Source organism: Sebastes fasciatus, chromosome 7 (genome assembly GCF_043250625.1).
Source record: "Sebastes fasciatus isolate fSebFas1 chromosome 7, fSebFas1.pri, whole genome shotgun sequence".
NCBI classification, from domain to species: domain Eukaryota; kingdom Metazoa; phylum Chordata; class Actinopteri; order Perciformes; family Sebastidae; genus Sebastes; species Sebastes fasciatus.
Window position 1 is genome coordinate 8,218,515 of NC_133801.1, and position 20,255 is coordinate 8,238,769.

The 20,255-nt window shown below is 37.6% G+C and overlaps 2 protein-coding genes across 2 annotated transcripts; both read left to right on the forward strand.

Annotated features, from left to right (window-relative positions):
• Positions 1-927: 927 nt before the first annotated feature.
• Positions 928-10,184, forward strand: LOC141771268 (endonuclease domain-containing 1 protein-like). Its single transcript, XM_074641334.1, has 6 exons — positions 928-1,013; positions 1,142-1,220; positions 1,329-1,429; positions 3,839-3,953; positions 5,182-5,338; positions 9,697-10,184. The coding sequence occupies exons 2-6, from the start codon at positions 1,143-1,145 to the stop codon at positions 10,086-10,088; spliced, it is 843 nt and encodes a 280-aa protein (XP_074497435.1). The 5' UTR covers positions 928-1,013; position 1,142; the 3' UTR covers positions 10,089-10,184.
• A 3,759-nt stretch (positions 10,185-13,943) lies between these two features.
• Positions 13,944-19,558, forward strand: LOC141771269 (endonuclease domain-containing 1 protein-like). Its single transcript, XM_074641335.1, has 6 exons — positions 13,944-14,214; positions 14,343-14,421; positions 14,530-14,630; positions 14,868-14,982; positions 16,277-16,433; positions 18,461-19,558. The coding sequence occupies exons 2-6, from the start codon at positions 14,344-14,346 to the stop codon at positions 18,850-18,852; spliced, it is 843 nt and encodes a 280-aa protein (XP_074497436.1). The 5' UTR covers positions 13,944-14,214; position 14,343; the 3' UTR covers positions 18,853-19,558.
• Positions 19,559-20,255: the final 697 nt, after the last annotated feature.

The following is a 20,255-nucleotide window of genomic DNA, read 5'->3' on the forward strand; positions in this document are numbered from 1 at the left end:
GCAATACCACAGAGTAGAAATATTCTGTTACAAGTAAAAGTCATGCATTTAAACTTTTACTTACAGTAGTAGAAGTACAAAAGCATCAAAATATAATTAAAATACCAAAAGTAAAAGTACTAATTTTTCAGAATGGCCCATTTAACAATAATGTATATTATATAATTGTTCTATAATTATTGATGCATTAATGTGTGCATCACTTTAATGTTGCAGCTGGTAAAGGTGGAACTCATTTTAATTATTTTAGAAGTTAAGTATTAATTATGGCTCAATGAAGTCTTAAATTATCTTAGCATATAATATTTATTTATTTTGTATTTATATTATTTGTTTTTATTGGATTGTTGTCTACTGATTGGTTAGTTTTTCTGTTTATTTTGTGTGCTTTTTGTTGTCATTTATTTGTTGCTGTATTTTTCTAATGATGTTAGCTTAGTTTTCTTATTTTTTTGTTATTGTTTGTTTTTCTCCTTATGTTGAGGGGGGTTTCTTTTTTCTCCATTATCTGGATTTTATGATGTGTGCAAATAAAATAAATAAATAAAATTATATTTTGTATCATTAATCTCAATCTACAAAACTACTAGTAATTAAAGTTATCAAAAATCCATAGTGGAATATAAAGTATTAAGTAGCAGAAAATGGAAATACTCCATTAAAGTACCTCAAAATTGTACTTTAGTACAATATTTGAATGACATATTGTTATAGTGATAACACATAAAATGTCGTCTTCATATACTTATCTCACATCTTTCACAAATTCCACTGGGACTCATATCAGTGCTAATGTTGTCATTTTCTACATCATTGTTCCACTTTTACACCCTCACTCTTGGTCATCCACATCCACATCCACACGGACAAATTCTGGTTCATCGTACACACGTATCACGTGTTAACAGGAGTTCAGATAAAAGCAGAGGACAAACAAGGTGAAAGGTGAGGAGAAGTCACACATAAAAGCCAGTTTGTGCTCAGACTGTGGAGGCAGACAGGTGCACCAGCAGGTGAGTTCAAATACATACTCATACAAACACAAATAGCTCAAACAAACTGATCCTCTTCGTATTGATACCATACACTGCCTTGTTGAATAAAACATGTATTCACATACTAATTGTCTTGTTTTGTCCAGGATGCAAACCTTGGTAACTTTGTGCGCTCTTCTCTCGCTCCTCATTTCTGTTCATGCAGATGTTGTGGAACGTTTTGAGGTTTGTGACCTTATTCCAGTTAAGTCAATAATTTCAAGGAAGATTAAATGTGTGTGTGTTTGTTGCATAAGTGGTTCACTTAGTGTTATTTTGTTATGTTTGTCCCAGGATGTGCCAGAATGCTTGAAGTACTTCTATGAAGGCAAGGTGCCAGAGTGGGGGGCTTCTACAGCCGGAGCTGCTCGTCTCTGTCAGCGCTTCGTCAACAGGTAGGGTAAGAGCGGAAAGTGGAATTTAGATTACAGTATATATGTGACCCGCTCTATCAAAATGAGTCGTAAATCGCGGCAGCGCATTCTTGTAAAAACACGTTTTTTTATGAAAAAGTGTGTTTTGGTTTTTTTTTTTTTATGCGTTTATGAATAAATAAAGTCTCAGCTTTCATAAAAAGTAAGAATCAATGTAAAATTAAAATGATAAGTCTAGTTTTGAAGCTCTTAAACATAACGTTGTCGTAAAGTTTTTACCGGAAGTCTGCTGTATTGACGCGGCTCAATAGAGCTGGTTGACAGAGGAGATAACGGGCTTGACGAGATGAATTCACGTGAGGAAAACATCGCTCGATTTTTAAATTAAATTCCTGTTAGAGGTGCTACATCTGACGACAACTGGACCGACTTAAATTCAGATTATTTCACCGCACCGGGTGATGAGGACAGCGGGTGCGCCGGGTCGGGTCGGACGCCCTGCTAACGCTAGAGGCTAGGCTAGCTCTCAATCCACTGATCAGGACGGAGAAAGAGAGTTGGAGGAAGGCGAGGAGGAAGATATTCCACTCATGGCTGAGCCGATGATGGCACGAAATGTCTCTGATTAAAGTTATTAAATCAGGACAGTGTTATAGAGACTGAGATCGCCCGGCCGGGAGTACCAGTGTAGCTGCAAACTGTACAACAGCGCCGCTCTCTACTCCGGAGGAGATGAGAGAAGACGCGACCAGATGAAAGAAATGACTGATGGTAAGTTCTGATAGTTAAACTACACTATCCTTATTTTATCTGTTTGTTTTAAAGACTTTTAAATCACTAAAATCACTATAGAGCAGGCAAAGAAGCATTAATAGCAGCTACTAATGTGTGTGTCAGTGTGTGTAGTCTATAGGTGTCAGTCTGTCTCAGGTGTGTCTCTGAGGTGTCTGTCTGTCTCAGGTGTGTCTCTCAGGTGCCTGTCTCCTATAAATTATTATTATTAATGAGGAAATGTTGTGAAGTGTTTAATTCATTCAAAGAAGTACTGTATCTGAACATAATCCAGGCAGCTGTTACCTCCTCACAGGACCAGGTTTTATGAAAACAATATACAAACGTAATTTCTAGGAGACAGGGACAGACAGGGTTGCTGTGAGAGACACAAAAGGTGAGGATATCATTTTAAATAGCAAAAGAAATAGCTTCACATATAGTAAAATGATATGTTGTATATTAATCTGATATCACATGGTGAATAGGCTATGTTAATGAATATAGGGCTGTATTGATGTGATAATGATCAGGCCTCATTCAACAATGATTCAACATGATTTAGCCAGCTTAAAATCTTTGAGATGACTTGATTTTTAACTTTTCACTTTATGTCATTTTGTAGATGAGAAACATCTGGATCTCCTTGAGAAGATCAGCTCCCATATGACCCTGTCAAAGGATACAGTGAGCTGCAGAAGAAGCCAGCAGAATGAGCACAGGCACCACATTTCATAGTCTTTCTATTATATCTATATTTCTATTATATATTATATTATATAATATTGTACATACATAATATGTACATAATATTTGTTCATATGCTATCCATTTTCTAGTATGTTTTTTATTGTTTGGATATGGACTTGTAAGTTTGTGCATGTACCTGTGTGCACATGGCTCCATATTTAATATTTTTAATTATGTATTCTTCATATAATTATTATTATATTGAAATAAACATATATACTATATATTATATCATATGTACAGTATATTTTTTTTAGATTTTATCAATTTTATTCCATACATTTTGGATTATTTTCTACATGGACTTCTAGCCCTATCTACTGTACTGTTTGTGGTCATACGCGTGCACGTGGCCACGTGCACGTCACGTGCTCGTGACTATGTGCACATGTATGCATGAAGGTATGTGTAGGCTACATTATGAAATGTTGGGTGTCACTTTTGACCAAAACATATTGTGTTCATTTAGACTTGAGTCTTAATAAATGTGTTTTAATCAATGCAAAAAATGTCTGAATATGAATTCTTATCTTTAATGCCCTTTTTCTCAAAAGTAATGTTTCATGACAGTCGAACTTTGAAAGAGCATATCTCATTGAATATTTGGCGTAGAAAGATAATCTTGGTATTGCCATAAAGCTGAGACTTTCCTCTTTACAGTCAGACAGATAACTCAAAATGTGTTTCGGGGTCAATGTGACTCATAATGATGGAGCAGGTCACATATAGACTGTATATAAGAAGTGGACGTAGTCACCGTGACGTCACCCATTGGTTTGTGGACTGCCGTTTTCAAGCCTCGAGTTCACCATCTTGGGTTTTTACAAGCAGACGTGACACGAGAGGGTGGAGCTAAGTACTAACGAACTACTAAGTAGTAATTACTATACTTCATCTTTGCTCCACCAGGTACCACTTTGCCACACTGTATGACACCAACCATCGCATTGCTGTCTACTCCGCCTATCACTTCCAGCCCAGCAACGGAGGTGGCAGGGAGAGAAGGTGGTTTGTCGAGCCTCAGGTTGGTGCCACGTTCGTGCGTGTACTGTATATGTGCCTCTACAGTATTGATGTGGTCAAAATCATTAAAATGTGTGTCACAAATATCAAGCATGGAGAGTACAATATAATGGACAGATGTTGCTGTTTATGTTCTTTTGGTAGAGTTCTAAAGAATCAACCATGTGCATAACGCATTGATATCTTTCACTATATTACTGGTTCCTAACCTGGAGTCCTAAGATTCATGAGGGGTTGCAAGGCCTTTTTGATTGAAAAACACAGAATTTGTCAAAAAAAGAAGCCTATTAAGTATGTATAATTGTTAAAAATAAAGATAAATACATAATACAGACAGAACAGGAAAACTTATCTCTAATTGCAAACTTCCTGCAGTTATTGCGTTCACTTGTTGTACATCTTTTGGCTGCTTCTGTTAGGGGTCGCCACAGTAGATCATCTGAGATCTTTATGATCCGCATATCTGCCACCATTGCGTTCACTATTTGGGTCAATTATACAGTTTATCAGTTGTTCTGTGCTGTTGTTGTTATGCATTGAATATAATATAAAATATCCATAGAATAGGTCACTTAGTTAGGGGTCATCAGTTTAATCAATGATAGAAAACGGGGGACCCTTAAAGGTCCCATATTGTAAAAAGTGACATTTTCATGTCTTTTATATTATAAAGAAGGTTTAAGTGATATATAAATACTGTGAAAGTATCAAAACACTTAATCCACAGAGAAATACTCACAGCCCGTACTCAGAAACTGTGCGTTTGAAACAAGCCGTTAGGATTTCTGTCCATTTGTGATGTCACAAATCTACAATATTTAGACCATTTCAAAGGTTTAAGCGTAAACATTCTAAATGGGTCCCAGTTTATTTCTTGGTTGGAGTGTATGTGAATGACATCAGCTAACAGGAATAAACATGGACCCAAGCTGTTGCCTAGCAACGGAGTTCCGTTGCACTTCCATTGAAATGTACTAAAACGGAGTGTTTCAGACAGAGGGTAAATATAGGTATGTTCAAGCAGACAGCACGAGGAAAATAAAGTTTTTTTTTAAACATTAAAGTATGTAAACATGTTCTAGTAGAAACCCAAAATACAAGTATGAACCTGAAAATGAGCATGATATGTCCCCTTTAAGGAAAAAGGTGGGAACCACTGCAGTATATGATACTATATGAGGCCCAGTGACGTCCTCTGTATGTTTAAATCTGAGGGTTTTGACTTACAGCTGGTAAACACGTCCTGGCAAGCAGAGATGAAGGATGGCTACTGGCTGGGTAAAGACCACCCCGGGGTCTACCTAGGAGAGAGTCAGGCTCTGAATGAGGACTACACGCACTCTGGCTTCAACCGCGGTCACCTCAACCCCAACGGACACCATGCAGGTAATGGAGGCTGAACATGGGTGATTTTTTAAGGTGAGGTCAGTAGGTGGCAGTAGCCACCAGGCAAAGGCCTCTGATACAAGTGTTGGATTATTTCTTTAAACCAATGCTCTAGCAATCAATAATAAAATGAGGGATTCTCTTAATTTGTCCAGTGACTTTCACACAAATTCACATACTTGTCATTTAAGTTTGTTTGTTGTATATTTACTGACATAAAGCGAGCAAACAAATTGTACCCACACAGCATATACACCAAATTAAAAAGGCTTTTTCAGGAGCCCCAGTTGGTAACCCTCATTGTAGAAGTTAATTAACTTGATATTGGGAGACATTGTGCACACACAATTAGAGCTGCAAAATTGAATAATCGATTAATTGTCAACAATCAAATTAATCACCAACTATCTTAATAATCGATTAATCGGTTTGAGTAATGTTTTAAGAAAAAAAAAAAGTCTAAATTCTCTGATTGCAGCTTCTTAAACGTGAATATTTTCTGGTTTCTTTACTCCTCTATGACAGTAAACTGAATATCTTTGAGTTGTGAAAAAAACAAGACATTTGAGGACGTCATCTTGGGCTTTGGGAAACACTGATCGACATTTTCTGACATTTTATAGACCAAACAACTAATCGATTAATCGAGAACACACAATTAATTAAGACTGTTTTTACTCAGATTTCATAGACAAGCACTTATTTGCATCTACAAATCTTAATTTTTTAACCATGGGAAGGTTTAATTACTTTCTAGTTTCTATGGTTTCGTCAGTTGGGTGTCTCTGTTGGCATAGCAACCATAGGGCAGCTATGGAGACTACAGCCAGAGAAATATCTGAAATCTTATCTCAGTCTTAAATCATAAAGAATGGTTAATATGCCGGAGGACATTTCCAGATACCTAATTACTAATTTTGCCAAGTCTGACTTACATATATTCATACGTTTTACATAGACAAAAGGGAATTGCTTATAATTATTTCCCATTTTTTATTTACTTGCAATCATGAAATGAATATTTTTGCTATGAAATTATTCCTTAATCTGCACCCTCTAAATATTTAATTATCTCAAGCTTGTTATCGCGATGAAACAAATTTAAAAATTAACTTTTATTCTTGCCTCTCTGGCCTTCTACTGTTTTTATTCAAATATTAGCAGATATCTGATTAATGTGAAGGATAGGCCTTTGTGTAGTATTATCTTCAAGATTACAGATAGTCCCTTCATCCAGCTACTGTAGCCTGGATTTCGACCTTCTCCACTGATCGTGCCTCCAGCCACAACCAACGGGCACATACATTTCTGTTGCTCTAGGCGAAAAACAATTATACAACGTACCATACCAGCAACTACACACAAAACACCAATATTCCATACACATAAGGCACGTAAGTGACCTCACAGTGTCAACAATACTAAAGTATGTGGGCATTTCACTGATCCATATAGGCCTAGGTCAGGGGTCAGCAACCTTTACCATCAAAAGAGCCATTTTAGACAAAAAAATAAAAAATAAAAATCTGTCTGGAGCCGCAAAACACTTGAGCATTGTGATGAAGGTAACACAGCTTATAGTCTAAGTATATAGTATATAAGTCTAATAAAGTGAGGGCCAAAGCGCAAATGTATTACGGAGTATTAGGGCCACATTGAGGGAAAAAACATCTGAGATTTACAGAATAAAGGTGTAATTTTACGAGAAAAAAGTTGTAATATTATGAGAATAAAGTCCTAACTTTACAAGAAAAAAAGTCATAATAATACAAGAAAAGTCATAACTTTACGAGAAAAAAAGTCGTAATATTATGAGAATAAAGTCATCACTTTGCAATAAAAAAGAAAATAACACGTCAAATTATTACTTTATAATATTATGACTTTATTCTCGAAATCTCAGATTTATTTTTTTTCCTCAATGCGGTAGACCTACAACAATGATAAATAAAAATGAAAATGTAAACAAAAAACAGTTATTCATTTCCATTTTTATAAATCCACAGGGAGCCACTGGAGAGGAGCTAAAGAGCTGCAGGTTGTAGACCACTGGTCTGGGCTAACTAGGCTTACAAATAACGCACCAAACAGGTCTGCATCTAATAAACTGGTTCCAAATTATTTACAGCAGAGTCATGACAGCATAGCTATTTTTCCAAAATAATCCAATTTCAGCTCCTCAAACGAAATAATTCCCAGTGCAAATCTCTAATCTTTACACCACTTTCACATGTAACCTAAATCAAACATGCAACACACACAAGAAATGTGCATGCAAGTTTCATAAGAAACTTAAAACAATATATTTACCTCCAAAACCAAAACTAATAGAAGACACTTCTGATCAGCACAAATCTCACTATTTATGTGACTTATTGTCTGCACTGATGTAACCTGGTAGCTGATGTCATGATTCAAGGAGTTTTTAAAGAAATTTCAAAGAAGTTATTTGCTAATTATCATCTATTTATCAGCAGACACGGAAATAAAGCAGATCAATTAACTTTGTATTTTTTTCCTGGAAAAGAATTACATAAATTACCAGCTATTGGGAAATAGCGGAATATAGTTATTAAATAATGTTTATAGTAAAGTCATTTTCAATAAATGTATAGGTAAATATTGGGGTAATTTGGTTAATTTCAAATAGGTTAACTTGCTAATTATCACCTAATTACCATGAAATTTGTGGACCTGTAAAATGAAGTGTTACCATATATTTAATTTAGGCTTTAGAATTTCTTTGGATATATAATATTTCTTAATATAAAGAAAACCTGTCTGCCATGGTGGCAGGTGACCTGAAATGTTCACCTCATCTGTTCTTGGGGAGTAGCCTACTTGCGCATTCAATATTCTCCTATTTTTCGGTTCAGATAATCCAGATAATGTCGGTTGTTTAGACGGTGTTTCCTTATTCTCAAATTTGTTGGGAGTTTCCTGAAACTGTTGTTTCGAAGATAATCGAACGTGGCGTCAGTATGCCGGGCTACCATTGGCTCATGAGCGCTGAGGGGGCGGGCGTAGCGTGATTGACACATTCCTCAGCCATTCATGTGCTTACAGAACGCGTAACTATAGTGAGACTGACGTATACTGCTTAGTACGTACAATTACTCAAAGATTTTGCCATGATTTTGCTCACATTTAGCTGCCCCTGTAAAAGTTTTTTTTTTTTTACAATTTCTCATGCACAAACAAAAGGGCTTAACTATCTTTACATTAGTCCAATAATAATAAAGTAAGAAACAAACAGAAAAATAAATAAATACAATTTAAAGGTCCCATATCATGCTCATTTTCGGGTTCATACTTGTATTTTGTGTTTCTAATAGAATATGTTTACATGTTTACATGTTAAAAAAAACAACATTATTTTCCTCATATTGTCTGCCTGAATATACCTGTATTCACCCTCTGTCTGAAACACTCAGTTTTAGCGCATTTCAACGGAATTGCAATGGAATTGACATTGCTAGGCAACAGTTTGGGTCCATGTGTAAATCATTTTCTTTTATTATGCCAAAAAAATTCCATTTCATTCTTACTTTTCATTACTTTAAGGGCTTTCAAATAATATATTTGAAATAAACTAACCAGAAATTCATGCTTTGTTATTGTCCATAAACAATGTCCCTTTAAGAAAAGTTTTCACATTGAAAAACCTTCAGGCAATGCCAGTCATGTACATCAAGATACATACTTTGGAAAAATAAATGATCAATAGTTACACTACCATCGCAAAATACTAGGGCTTTCTAAGTTAACGCGATAATAACGCGTTAATGCAAATTTGTTTTAAAGCCACTAATTTCTTTAACGCATTAATGCAACTTGCAATTTTTAGGTTGTAGCGGGCTCAGTTTTAAAGCTAAAGTAAAGATACTGGCATCATATTAAACTAGAAAACCTAAGGAATCCACTAGTATCAACCAATATTTACATACATCTGCATTAAGCAAGCATATTTGTCCACTCCCATGCTGATAAGAGTATTACATACTTGACAAATCTCCCTTTAAGGTACATTTTGAACAGATAAAGAAATGTGCGGTTAATTAGCAATTAACTTTATGCGATTCATTTAAATTTTGTGAATAGTCAAAGTGCCGCCCTAGGCAATTGCTTACTTCACCCACCCATATGGAAGCGCCAAATTTTGAAGAATAATTTTGGTGAAATGTTTGAAACCTGGTAGAAGGATTCAGCTACTACTGGACACATCTTGGTCTCTCTCTCTCTCTGCATCCTTTCAAGCCACCTTTACAATATGTAACTTTATTTGTTTGGACCCACAAACTGTAACTGTATTTCTTGCATTATAACTTCCTGTAATTCTCCATTCCTCTCTCTTACAGTCCCTAGCCGCAACGCCACGTTCACCCTGACCAATGTGGTTCCTCAGAACCCCAAGATGAACCAGGACGCCTGGAGGATCCACGAGTCCCAGCTCACAGCCCTTTTCCGTGACAAGTGCTCTAAGGCCTTCGTGCTGGTCGGAGCCGTTCCCTCTGCAGACAACTGGATTGTGAAGAACGACGTGAAGCGTGTCAACATCCCAGACTACCTGTGGAACGCCTACTGCTGCGTAGACAACAATGGCAGACCCGTTCAGAGTGGTGCTGCCACAGCGAGGAACACTGAGCTCAACTGGGTGGAGAAGCTCTCACTGGATGGACTGGGAGAGTTCCTCCAGCAGTTCTCCAATCAGCCAGTAGGGGAGCTGTTTTACAACAACTGCAAGGCGTAAAACATAACAAAGGGATGATGGTAAATTGTTACATTACATTTGTATAACCACGAGAAGCTTGTATCTAATATTGATTAAAGTGTGGTAATACAGTAATTGAGTCTCACACTGTTGTCAACTTGGTGTATGTTACAATTTAACAGCTTTAAGACTAATACATTCCTTATTATTTTTCTCATTCAACCACAAATAGATGAACCAAGATAAATAACAGAGGGTTGAAATTACTGTTTCTTTGGGTCTTTCTCATTGACAGAAAAGGCAAATAACAACATACAGAACTGAAAAACACATAATAAGCGTCTGTCTTACAAACACAGACTGAATATATTCACTGTAATATATTGTATGAATGAATGACATTAATTTTCTTATCTTGCCAAAAAGGTGAACCACCCCTTCACGTTACAGTGTAAAAGACCATCAAAGAAGCGATGACAGGGATTATAAGGGATGCAAAACCGAACCATAAAAAAACGAGCCATTCGATGACGTACAAACCGAACCGTGACACCACGATTAAATACAGGCCTGCTAATTATTTGACAGAAGAGGCAATTATCTGATCATAGGTCTACTTTACCATTAAGTAGCCGGCCTTATTTCATGTATAAAATCAGTGTTATGGAGTTCAAACACATTGGAAATGGATGTTATTCCCATAAACCGCAATACAATCTGAACCATGGGCTTGTTGAACCAAAATCTGTAAAAGTATTATAATTAATATGACCCTAAAAGACCCTTTAATTGGAATATGCTTTTTACTCATGAATGGCTTATAGTGCTGTGAGGTCAATGACAGCGTTAACAACATTATTATGGTTGCTGAAAAACATTTAAAGCTGCTATAATCAACATGTGTAATGTGAAAGGAGTTGCTCATAGTGATGAACCCACAGAGAACAATCACCCGACTGTGCAGTTCCTGAGTGCAGTATTATACATCTTTAAGCTGCAAAAGACCGAGCCATCTCTATGCAGTTTTAATCAGCTGCAGTCTGAAGATCAGTCGTACTGGACCATGGGGTGGTCACTCCAGGGAGGCAGGTCGGAGAGTTTCTTCTCAGTGGCTGTTTTTATGGGCCAGCTCCAGGCCTTAAAGAACCCAGCCAGATTCATCCCCACAGTCTGGGAGAAAGTCTCAGCATACAGGTTCATCTTTCCGCCGTTGTCACTGGGATATTTGCTTATCTTAAGGAGACAGAGGTCGGGGGAAATCTCTATGTGATCCATAAGGTGAGTGATGAAGGCGTGATGGCCCTAACAATTGTTGAATAAAGCATGGTGACCTGGAGAAATGTTTTAATTTTGAGAGTCTGCTGATGTGTCCTACAGCAGGATGCAGATCGACTCAAAGCTCAAGGAATGAGCGACTCTGTAGCTGAAACTGCTGACCTCCGGACCTCTCTGGGAACATAGAGCAAGATAAGTATAGGAAATTCTTCACGCATTTAGAGGAGTTTTGTGTGAAGTGAATGTAAGTTAGAGAGCTGGGAGGAGTCCACATGGAAGGTTTGCACATAACCCTGTGCTGTGACCGTAGGAAAAACAACACATGAACAGATATCTGGGTGTTACTTAGGGATGTCACGGTACCAGAAATCTAGTAGTCGATACCAATACAAGTGAATTTCCACGATTCTCGATATCAAATTTGATACCACGGTAAAAACACAAAACAACAACAATAAATCCTCTGTACTGTAACTCAACACGCACTCTTTTATTAAAAACATTTGAACATTACAAAAAACAGAGGCATGTAGCCTTTAAGTAATAAATAAAAAGAATTGACCCATTTTGTTCATTTTGGTGTATCAGCGGCATGCTATCAATCGATAAACAGACAACAGACACTACATACTGACCGTGAATGCAGCTGGTCCGTCAGCTCAGAGCAGTAGGAGTAGGAGGCAGAGGATTTGTTGTCGAAGTGAAAAGCAAACGCACCTATTTGGCAATATTTGACGTTTAATCCCAACGCTATAAGGGAACCATAATGTTAATGAGGTAATCGCCGCGAGGAGGATGGAGCCGTCACAGCCGGTGTGCGCAGAGCAGCGGCGCCAGGTAGACCCCCGCAGCGGAGCCCCGCATCAAAAGCGCTACCGGAGAGGCCAGACACACCGCCACCCGACAGTAAAGATCAGAGTAAGCACTCTGCATATGTTGACAGTTGTTTACTGGAAGTGTTCTTGATTACATACAGTATTAGGCAATACATGACTTACACTACCGGCTTTAAAACCAGTGGTGGAAGTACTCTGATCAAAAATAACAAAGAATGCTCAATAGAGAATACTATTATATACTATATCATTAGATTATTATTACTCATGCAATACATGTAAAAGCAGAATTTTAAAAGGCCTTAAAACTAGCGGAAGAAGTACTCTTTAGTAAAAGTAGCACTACCAGAGAGTAGAAATACTCTGTTACAATAAAAGTCATGCATTTAAACTTTTACTTACAGTAGTAAAAGTACAAAAGCATCAAAATATACTCAAAATACAAAAAATTAAAAGTACTTATTTTTCGCAGAATGGCCCATTTCACAATAATGTGTATTATATAATTGTTTTATAATTATCGATGCATTAATGTGTGCATCACTTTAATGTTGCAACTGGTAAAGTTGTATCTTGTATTTATATTATTTGTTTTTATTGGATTGTTTTCTACTGATTGGTTAGTTTCTCTGTTTATTTTGTGTGCTTTTTGTTGTCATTTATTTGTTGCTGCATTTTTAAAAATGATGTTAGCTTAGTTTTCTTAATTTTTTCCCTTTTTTTGTTATTGTTTGTTTTTCTCCTTATGTTGAGGGGGAGGGGGGGTCTTTTTTTCCATTATTTGGATTTTATAACGCTTTTATATGTGTGCAAATAAAATAAATAAATAAATAAAATGATATTTTGTATGATTAACCTCAATCTACAAAACTACTAGTAACTAAAGTTATCAAAAAACCATAGTGGAATATAATGTATTAAGTAGCAGAAAATGGAAATACTCCAGTAAAAGTACCTCAAAATTGTACTTTAGTACAATATTTGGATGACATATTGTTATAGAGATAACACATAAAATGTCGTCTTCATATACAGATATGATCTCACATCTTTCACAAATTCCACTGGGACTCATATCAGTGCTAATGTTGTCATTTTCTACATCATTGTTCCACTTTTACACCCTCACTCTTGGTCATCCACATCCACATCCACACGGCCAAATTCTGGTTCATCGTACACACGTATCACGTGTTAACATGAGTTCAGATAAAAGCAGAGGAAAAACTGTGGAAGTAAAACTTTTAGAACTTATAGAAATATGTAAACCAATGATAGAGAATATTGATCACAAAGGTTTAAAATCATTGTTAAATGTCATGTTGTAATCCCCAGCCAACATACTGTTCACCTTGCGTGTGTGTGTCTCCAACCTGACCTCACCCTGCCCATTTGCAAGGCCACAGCACAAGTTGATAAGACTGTATGCTTCTCTCGGCCAGACTATGGACTGAACAAGAGACCTTGTTTAATACCCAGCTGATAGTCAAATGTGCCAGACATCAGGTCCAGATATCAGAAACAGGTTAAGTCAGAGAACAGAGACACCAGGTAACGGGTATTATCAAAAAAACAGACACTTTCTTGTCTCAGACATACCAGAGGCAAATTAGGATGAATTAATTCATTTGAATATGACAAGTATGACTTCAAATACCTGACACCAATGAAAACGACACCATTGGTAAATTACGCCCAAAAGGAGGACCCCGTTTCTCAAGGCTCCCCAAAATTGTATATAAGACTGTGTTTGCTAAACTTCTTTTTCAGTCTGTTTCCGGATCAGGCTCAGGTTTTTTGTTGTGTTGCTGTCTTGATAGGACACAATAAAAACTCACTTGAAAATCTCCAGAGAGTTATTTGAGTATCCTGTGTTGACTTTTTTGACATCCTGAACATTGATTTTTGCAGAAAGTTGATCAACGTTTTCCAACATCATTTGGCCCACGGCCTGAAATATTTTGCTTCGACAAAACAAGGTGAAAGGTGAGGAGAAGTAACAGATAAAAGCCAGTTTGTGCTCAGACTGTGGAGGCAGACAGGTGCACCAGCAGGTGAGTTCAAATACATACTTATACAAACACAAATAGCACAAACAAACTGATCCTCTTCGTATTTATACCATACACTGCCTTGTTGAATAAAACATGTATTCACATATTAATTGTCTTGTTTTGTCCAGGATGCAAACCTTGGTAACTTTGTGCGCTCTTCTCTCGCTCCTCATTTCTGCTCATGCAGATGTTGTGGAACGTTTTGAGGTTTGTGACCTTATTCCAGTTAAGTCAATAATTTCAAGGAAGATTAAATGTGTGTGTGTTTGTTGCATAAGTGGTTCACTTAGTGTTATTTTGTTATGTTTGTCCCAGGATGTGCCAGAATGCTTGAAGTACTTCTATAAAGACAAGGTGCCAGAGTGGGGGGCTTCTACAGCCGGAGCTGCTCGTCTCTGTCAGCGCCTCGAGAACAGGTAGGGAAAGAGCGGAAAGTGGAATTAAGATTATAGTATATACTATATCATAGACTGTATATATATAAGAAGTGGACGTAGTCACCGTGACGTCACCCATTGGTTTGTGGACTGACGTTTTCAAGCCTCGAGTTCACCATCTTGGGTTTTTACAAGCAGACGTGACACGAGAGGATGGAGCTAAGTACTAACTAACTACTAAGTAGTAATTACTATACTTCATCTTTGCTCCACCAGCTACCACTTTGCCACACTGTATGACACCAAACATCGCATTGCTGTCTACTCCGCCTATCACTTCCAGCCCAGCAACGAAGGTGGCAGGGAGAGAAAGTGGTGTGTCGAGCCTCAGGTTGGTGCCATGTTTGTGTGTGTACTGTATATGTGCCTCTACAGTATTGATGTGGTCAAAATCATTAAAATGTGTGTCACAAATATCAAGCATGGAGAGTACAGTATAATGGACAGATGTTGCTGTTTATGTTCTTTTGGTAGAGTTGTAAAGAATCAACCATGTGCATAACGCATTGATATCTTTCACTATATTACTGGTTCCTAACCTGGAGTCCTAAGATTCATGAGGGGTTGCAAGGCCTTTTTGATTTTAAGGGGTGTAGACAACCTTGTTAAAAAATATACAGTTGGCCTATATCTCAGTAGTTCATTCATTTCTGTGAAGAAAAGTAAATTAAATTGTTATTTTTAAAGTTTGGATTATTATTTAAGATATAAACAGGATGAGAACACTATATTCACAGAGCCTTGTGAATATAGTGGGGCTGAAGCAGGAAGAGAAATGTTATCGCCTCCCGACTGCGCCCGCAGGGAGACACTGGCACCCGGTCGGAGACGATAACGTTTCTCGCTGCGGAGCCCCGTCACTTCACAAGACACGGAAAACCTCTGTTGGTCTGGAGGAGCTGCAGCATTTATTTCTGCACAAACATCCACTGTACATTCACTAGATATTCTCAGAGCTAAACTGACTCTTCTGCAGTGTGGAGTGATCGCGCATGCACAGAGAGGTGGAGGTTGAGCGAGACAGAGAGAACGCGCGCGGTGTGTGAGTGAAGGCAAGCAGGCACAGGAGGAGAGACACTCCGGCCACAAGCGATCGCGCATGGGATCCCGACCTGGTAGATTTATACGAGTAAAAAGTTACAAACAGTCCCTTTAAGTATGTATGATTGTTAAAAAATAAAAATAAATACATAATACAGACAAAGAACAGGAAAACGTATTTCTGATGCAATATTTACAGAAAATAATCTGCTCAAAATTCATCTAAATTGCAAACTTCTTGCAGTTATTGCGTTCACTTGTTTTACATCTTTTGGCTGCTTCCGTTAGGAGTCGCCACAGTAGATCATCTGAGATCTTTATGATCCACATATGGGCAGTCATTGTGTTCACTATTTGGGTCAATTATACAGTTTATCAGTTGTTCTGTGCTGTTGTTGTTATGCATTGAATATAATATAAAATATTCATAGAATATGTCACTTAGTTAGGGGTCATCAGTTTAATCAATGATAGAAAACGGGGGACCCTTAAGGAAAAAGGTTGGGAACCACTGCAGTATATGATACTATATGAGGCCCAGTGACGTCCTCTGTATGTCTAAATCTGAGGGTTTTGACTTACAGCTGGTAAACATGGCCTGGACACAAGAGATGCAGGATGGTGACTTGCTGGGGAAAGACCACCCTGGGGTCTACCTAGGAGAGAGTCAGGCTCTGAATGAGGACTACACGCACTCTGGCTTCGACCGCGGTCACCTCAACCCCAACGGACACCATGCAGGTAATAGAGGCTGAACATGGGTGATTTTTTAAGGTGAGGTCAGTAGGTGGCAGTAGCCACCAGGCAAAGGCCTCTGATACAAGTGTTGGATTATTGCTTTAAACCAATGCTCTAGCAATCAATAATAAAATGAGGGATTCTCTTAATTTGTCCAGTGACTTTCACACAAATTCACATACTTGTCATTTAAGTTTGTTTGTTGTATATTTACTGACATAAAGCGAGCAAACAAATGGTACCCACACAGCATATACACCAAATTATAAGGCTTTTTCAGTATAATAATAAAGTAAGAAACAAACAGAAAAATAAATAAATAAATACAATTTAAAGTGGCAGTAGGCAGTATATGTTTTGGGCATCATTGGGCAAAAATTCCATAATAACCTTTCAGCATCTTGTAATTCAAGTGTTCTGAGAGATAACTAGACTTCTGCTCCTCATCATGGCTCTGTTTTCAGGCTTTAGAAAATCTAGCCCGTGACGGGAGACTTTGACAAATCACAGGTCATTTCAGAGAGATCGAGCATTCCTGTTGGCTGTGCTCCGGTCATGTGACCGGTACTTGGCGTTCCTTCACTAGATTTTACAATGGCGGCCGCGTCACAAACCTTCTCATTTTACAGCTAAACCGTGCACTACAAGATGATTCTGAAAACATTTAAGGTGAGAAATAGGCATTAACGTAACAGAATATTGATTCATATTTGATCAGCGCGGCCTAGTTTGACCGCTTGGTCAGAGTTCGCGAGTGATTTACAGCCAGCTCTCATAGACAGCTGATGGACTGCAGACCTCAGATCAGCTCTTACTGTTTGTTTTCCTCTGGTAAGTGAAATCTTGCAGATGCCGTTAGGAGCACCGGAGGATACAGAGGCACATGATTTTTTTCAGGTTACCTGTTTCATGTACTACTGTCAGGATATAGCGACCGTTTTATAAAAATAACTTTTTTTAATCATATTTGCTCTTATCTCGCCTACTTCAGCTTTAATGGTTAGGGCTTTTTTGTAAATCATATACTTTTATTATGCTAAAAATATCCATTGCATTCTTACTTTTCATTACTTTAAGGGCTTTCAAATAAGAAAGAAACTCATTATGAAATATACAAACCAGAAACTCTTGCTTTGTTATTGTCCATAAACAATGTCCTTTTAAGAAAAGTTTTCAAGTTGAAAAACCTTCGGGCAATGCCAGTCATGTGCATCAAGACATAAAGCTTCAGAATACATACATTGGGAAAATAAATGATCAATAGTTACACTACCATCGCAAAATACTAGGGCTGTCTAAGTTAACGCGATAATAACGCTTTAACGCAAATTTTATTTAACGCCACTAATTTCTTTAACGTATTAACACAATTTGCAAGTTTTAGGTTGTAGCGGTCTCAGTATTAAAGCTACAGTTAAGATACTGGCATCATATTAAACTAGAAAACCTAAGGAATCCACTGGTATCAACCAATATTTACATACATCTGCATAAAGCAAGCATATTTGTCCACTTCCATGCTGAGAGGAGGAGTATTAAATACTTGACAAATCTCCCTTTAAGGTACATTTTGAACAGTTGTTCGATTAATTTGCAATTAACTAGGGACAATCATGCGATTAATCGCGATTACATATTTTAATCGATTTAAAATACACAAGTATTGGTTTCAACTCCAAATCGTTGTCAATTCACTTGATGGACCGACTCCATTAAACATTTTAAAATGGCTTTCTATTGCTTTAGTTATGGGTAATTTTGTGAATAGCCGCCCCTGTCAAAGTGCCGCCTTAGGCAATTGCTTAGTTCACCCATGTGGAAGTGTCAAATTTTAAAGAATAATTTTGGTGAAATGTTTGAATCCTGGTAGAATGATTCGGCTACTGCTGGACACATCTTGGTCTCTCTCTCTCTCTGCATCCTTTCAAGCCACCTTTACAATATATAACTTTATTTGTTTGGACCCACAAACTGTAACTGTATTTCTTGCATTATAACTTCCTGTAATTCTCCATTCCTCTCTCTTACAGTCCCTAGCCGCAACGCCACGTTCACCCTGACCAATGTGGTTCCTCAGAACCCCAAGATGAACCAGGACGCCTGGAGGATCCACGAGTCTGACCTCGCCAAACTTTTCCAGGACAAGTGCTCTAAGGCCTTCGTGCTGGTCGGAGCCGTTCCCTCTGCAGACAACTGGATTGTGAAAAAAAAAGTGAAGCGTGTCAACATCCCAGACTACCTGTGGAACGCCTACTGCTGCGTAGACAACAATGGCAGACCCGTTCAGAGTGGTGCTGCCACAGCGAGGAACACTGAGGTCAACCGGGTGGAGAAGCTCTCACTGGATGGACTGGGAGAGTTCCTCCAGCAGTTCTCCAATCAGCCAGTAGGGGAGCTGTTTTACAACAACTGCAAGGCGTAAAACATAACAAAGGGATGATGGTAAATTGTTACATTACATTTGTATAACCACGAGAAGCTTGTATCTAATATTGATTAAAGTGTGGTTATACAGTAATTGAGTGTCACACTGTTGTCAACTTGGTGTATGTTACAATTTAACAGCTTTAAGACTAATACATTCCTTATTATTTTTCTCATTCAACCACAAATAGATGAACCAAGATAAATAACAGAGGGTTGAAATTACTGTTTCTTTGGGTCTTTCTCATTGACAGAAAAGGCAAATAACAACATACAGAACTGAAAAACACATAATAAGCGTCTGTCTTACAAACACAGTCTGAATATATTCACTGTAATATATTGTATGAATGAATGAAATACATTTTCTTATCTTGCCAAAAAGGTGAACCACCCCTTCACGTTACAGTGTCAAAGACCATCAAAGAAGCGATTACAGGGATTATAAGGGATTCAAAACCGAACCATAAAAAAACGAGCCATTCGATGACGTACAAACCGAACCGTGACACCACGATTAAATACAGGCCTGCTAATTATTTGACAGAAGAGGCAATTATCTGATCATAGGTCTACTTTACCATTAAGTAGCCGGCCTTATTTCATGTATAAAATCAGTGTTATGGAGTTCAAACACATTGGAAATGGATGTTATTCCCACAAACCGCAATACAATCTGAACCATGGGCTTGTTGAACCGTTGCACCACTAGGAATTACAGTATGTATACAAATATAGTAGGGCTGTCAATCGATTAAAATATTTAATTGTGATTAATCACATGACTGTCCATTGGTAATTGTGATTAATCGCAAATTAATCGCACATTTTATATCTGTTCAAAGTGTACCTTAAAGGGAGATTTGTCAAGTATTTAATACTCTTATCAACATGGGAGCGGACAAATATGCTGCTTTATGCAAATGTATGTATAAATTTATTGTTGGAAATCAATTAACAACACAACAATGACAGATATTAGCATAAACAATATGTTCAAATCGTAACATGGCAAACTGCAGCCCAACAGGCAACAACAGCTGTCAGTGTGTTGACTTGACTATGATTTGCCCAAAACTGCATGTGATTATCATAAAGTGGGCATGTCTGTAAAGGGGAGACTCGTGGGTACCCATAGAACCCATTTTCATTCACATATCTTGAGTTGAGAGGTCAAGGGACCCCTTTGAAAATGGCCATGACAGTTTTTCCTCGTCAAACTTTTGTGCAAGTTTGGAGCGTTATTTAACCTCCTTTGCAACTAGCTAGTATGACATGGTTGGTACCAATAAATTCATCAGGTTTTCTAGTTTCCTATGATACCAGTATCTTCATTTTAGCTTTGAGGCCACTACAGCCTAAAAATCGCAAGTTGCGTTAATGCGTTAAAGAAATTAGTGA

Bases quoted from the DNA above. Each gene is read 5' to 3' on its own strand.
- LOC141771268 (XM_074641334.1), top strand. From the start codon at position 1,143: ATGCAAACCTTGGTAACTTTGTGCGCTCTTCTCTCGCTCCTCATTTCT. The intron at 1,430-3,838 runs GTAGGGTAAGAG...TTGCTCCACCAG, and splicing joins TGTCAGCGCTTCGTCAACAG to GTACCACTTTGCCACACTGT. The intron at 5,339-9,696 runs GTAATGGAGGCT...TCTCTCTTACAG, and splicing joins CCCCAACGGACACCATGCAG to TCCCTAGCCGCAACGCCACG.
- LOC141771269 (XM_074641335.1), top strand. From the start codon at position 14,344: ATGCAAACCTTGGTAACTTTGTGCGCTCTTCTCTCGCTCCTCATTTCT. The intron at 14,983-16,276 runs GTTGGTGCCATG...TTTGACTTACAG, and splicing joins AGTGGTGTGTCGAGCCTCAG to CTGGTAAACATGGCCTGGAC. The intron at 16,434-18,460 runs GTAATAGAGGCT...TCTCTCTTACAG, and splicing joins CCCCAACGGACACCATGCAG to TCCCTAGCCGCAACGCCACG.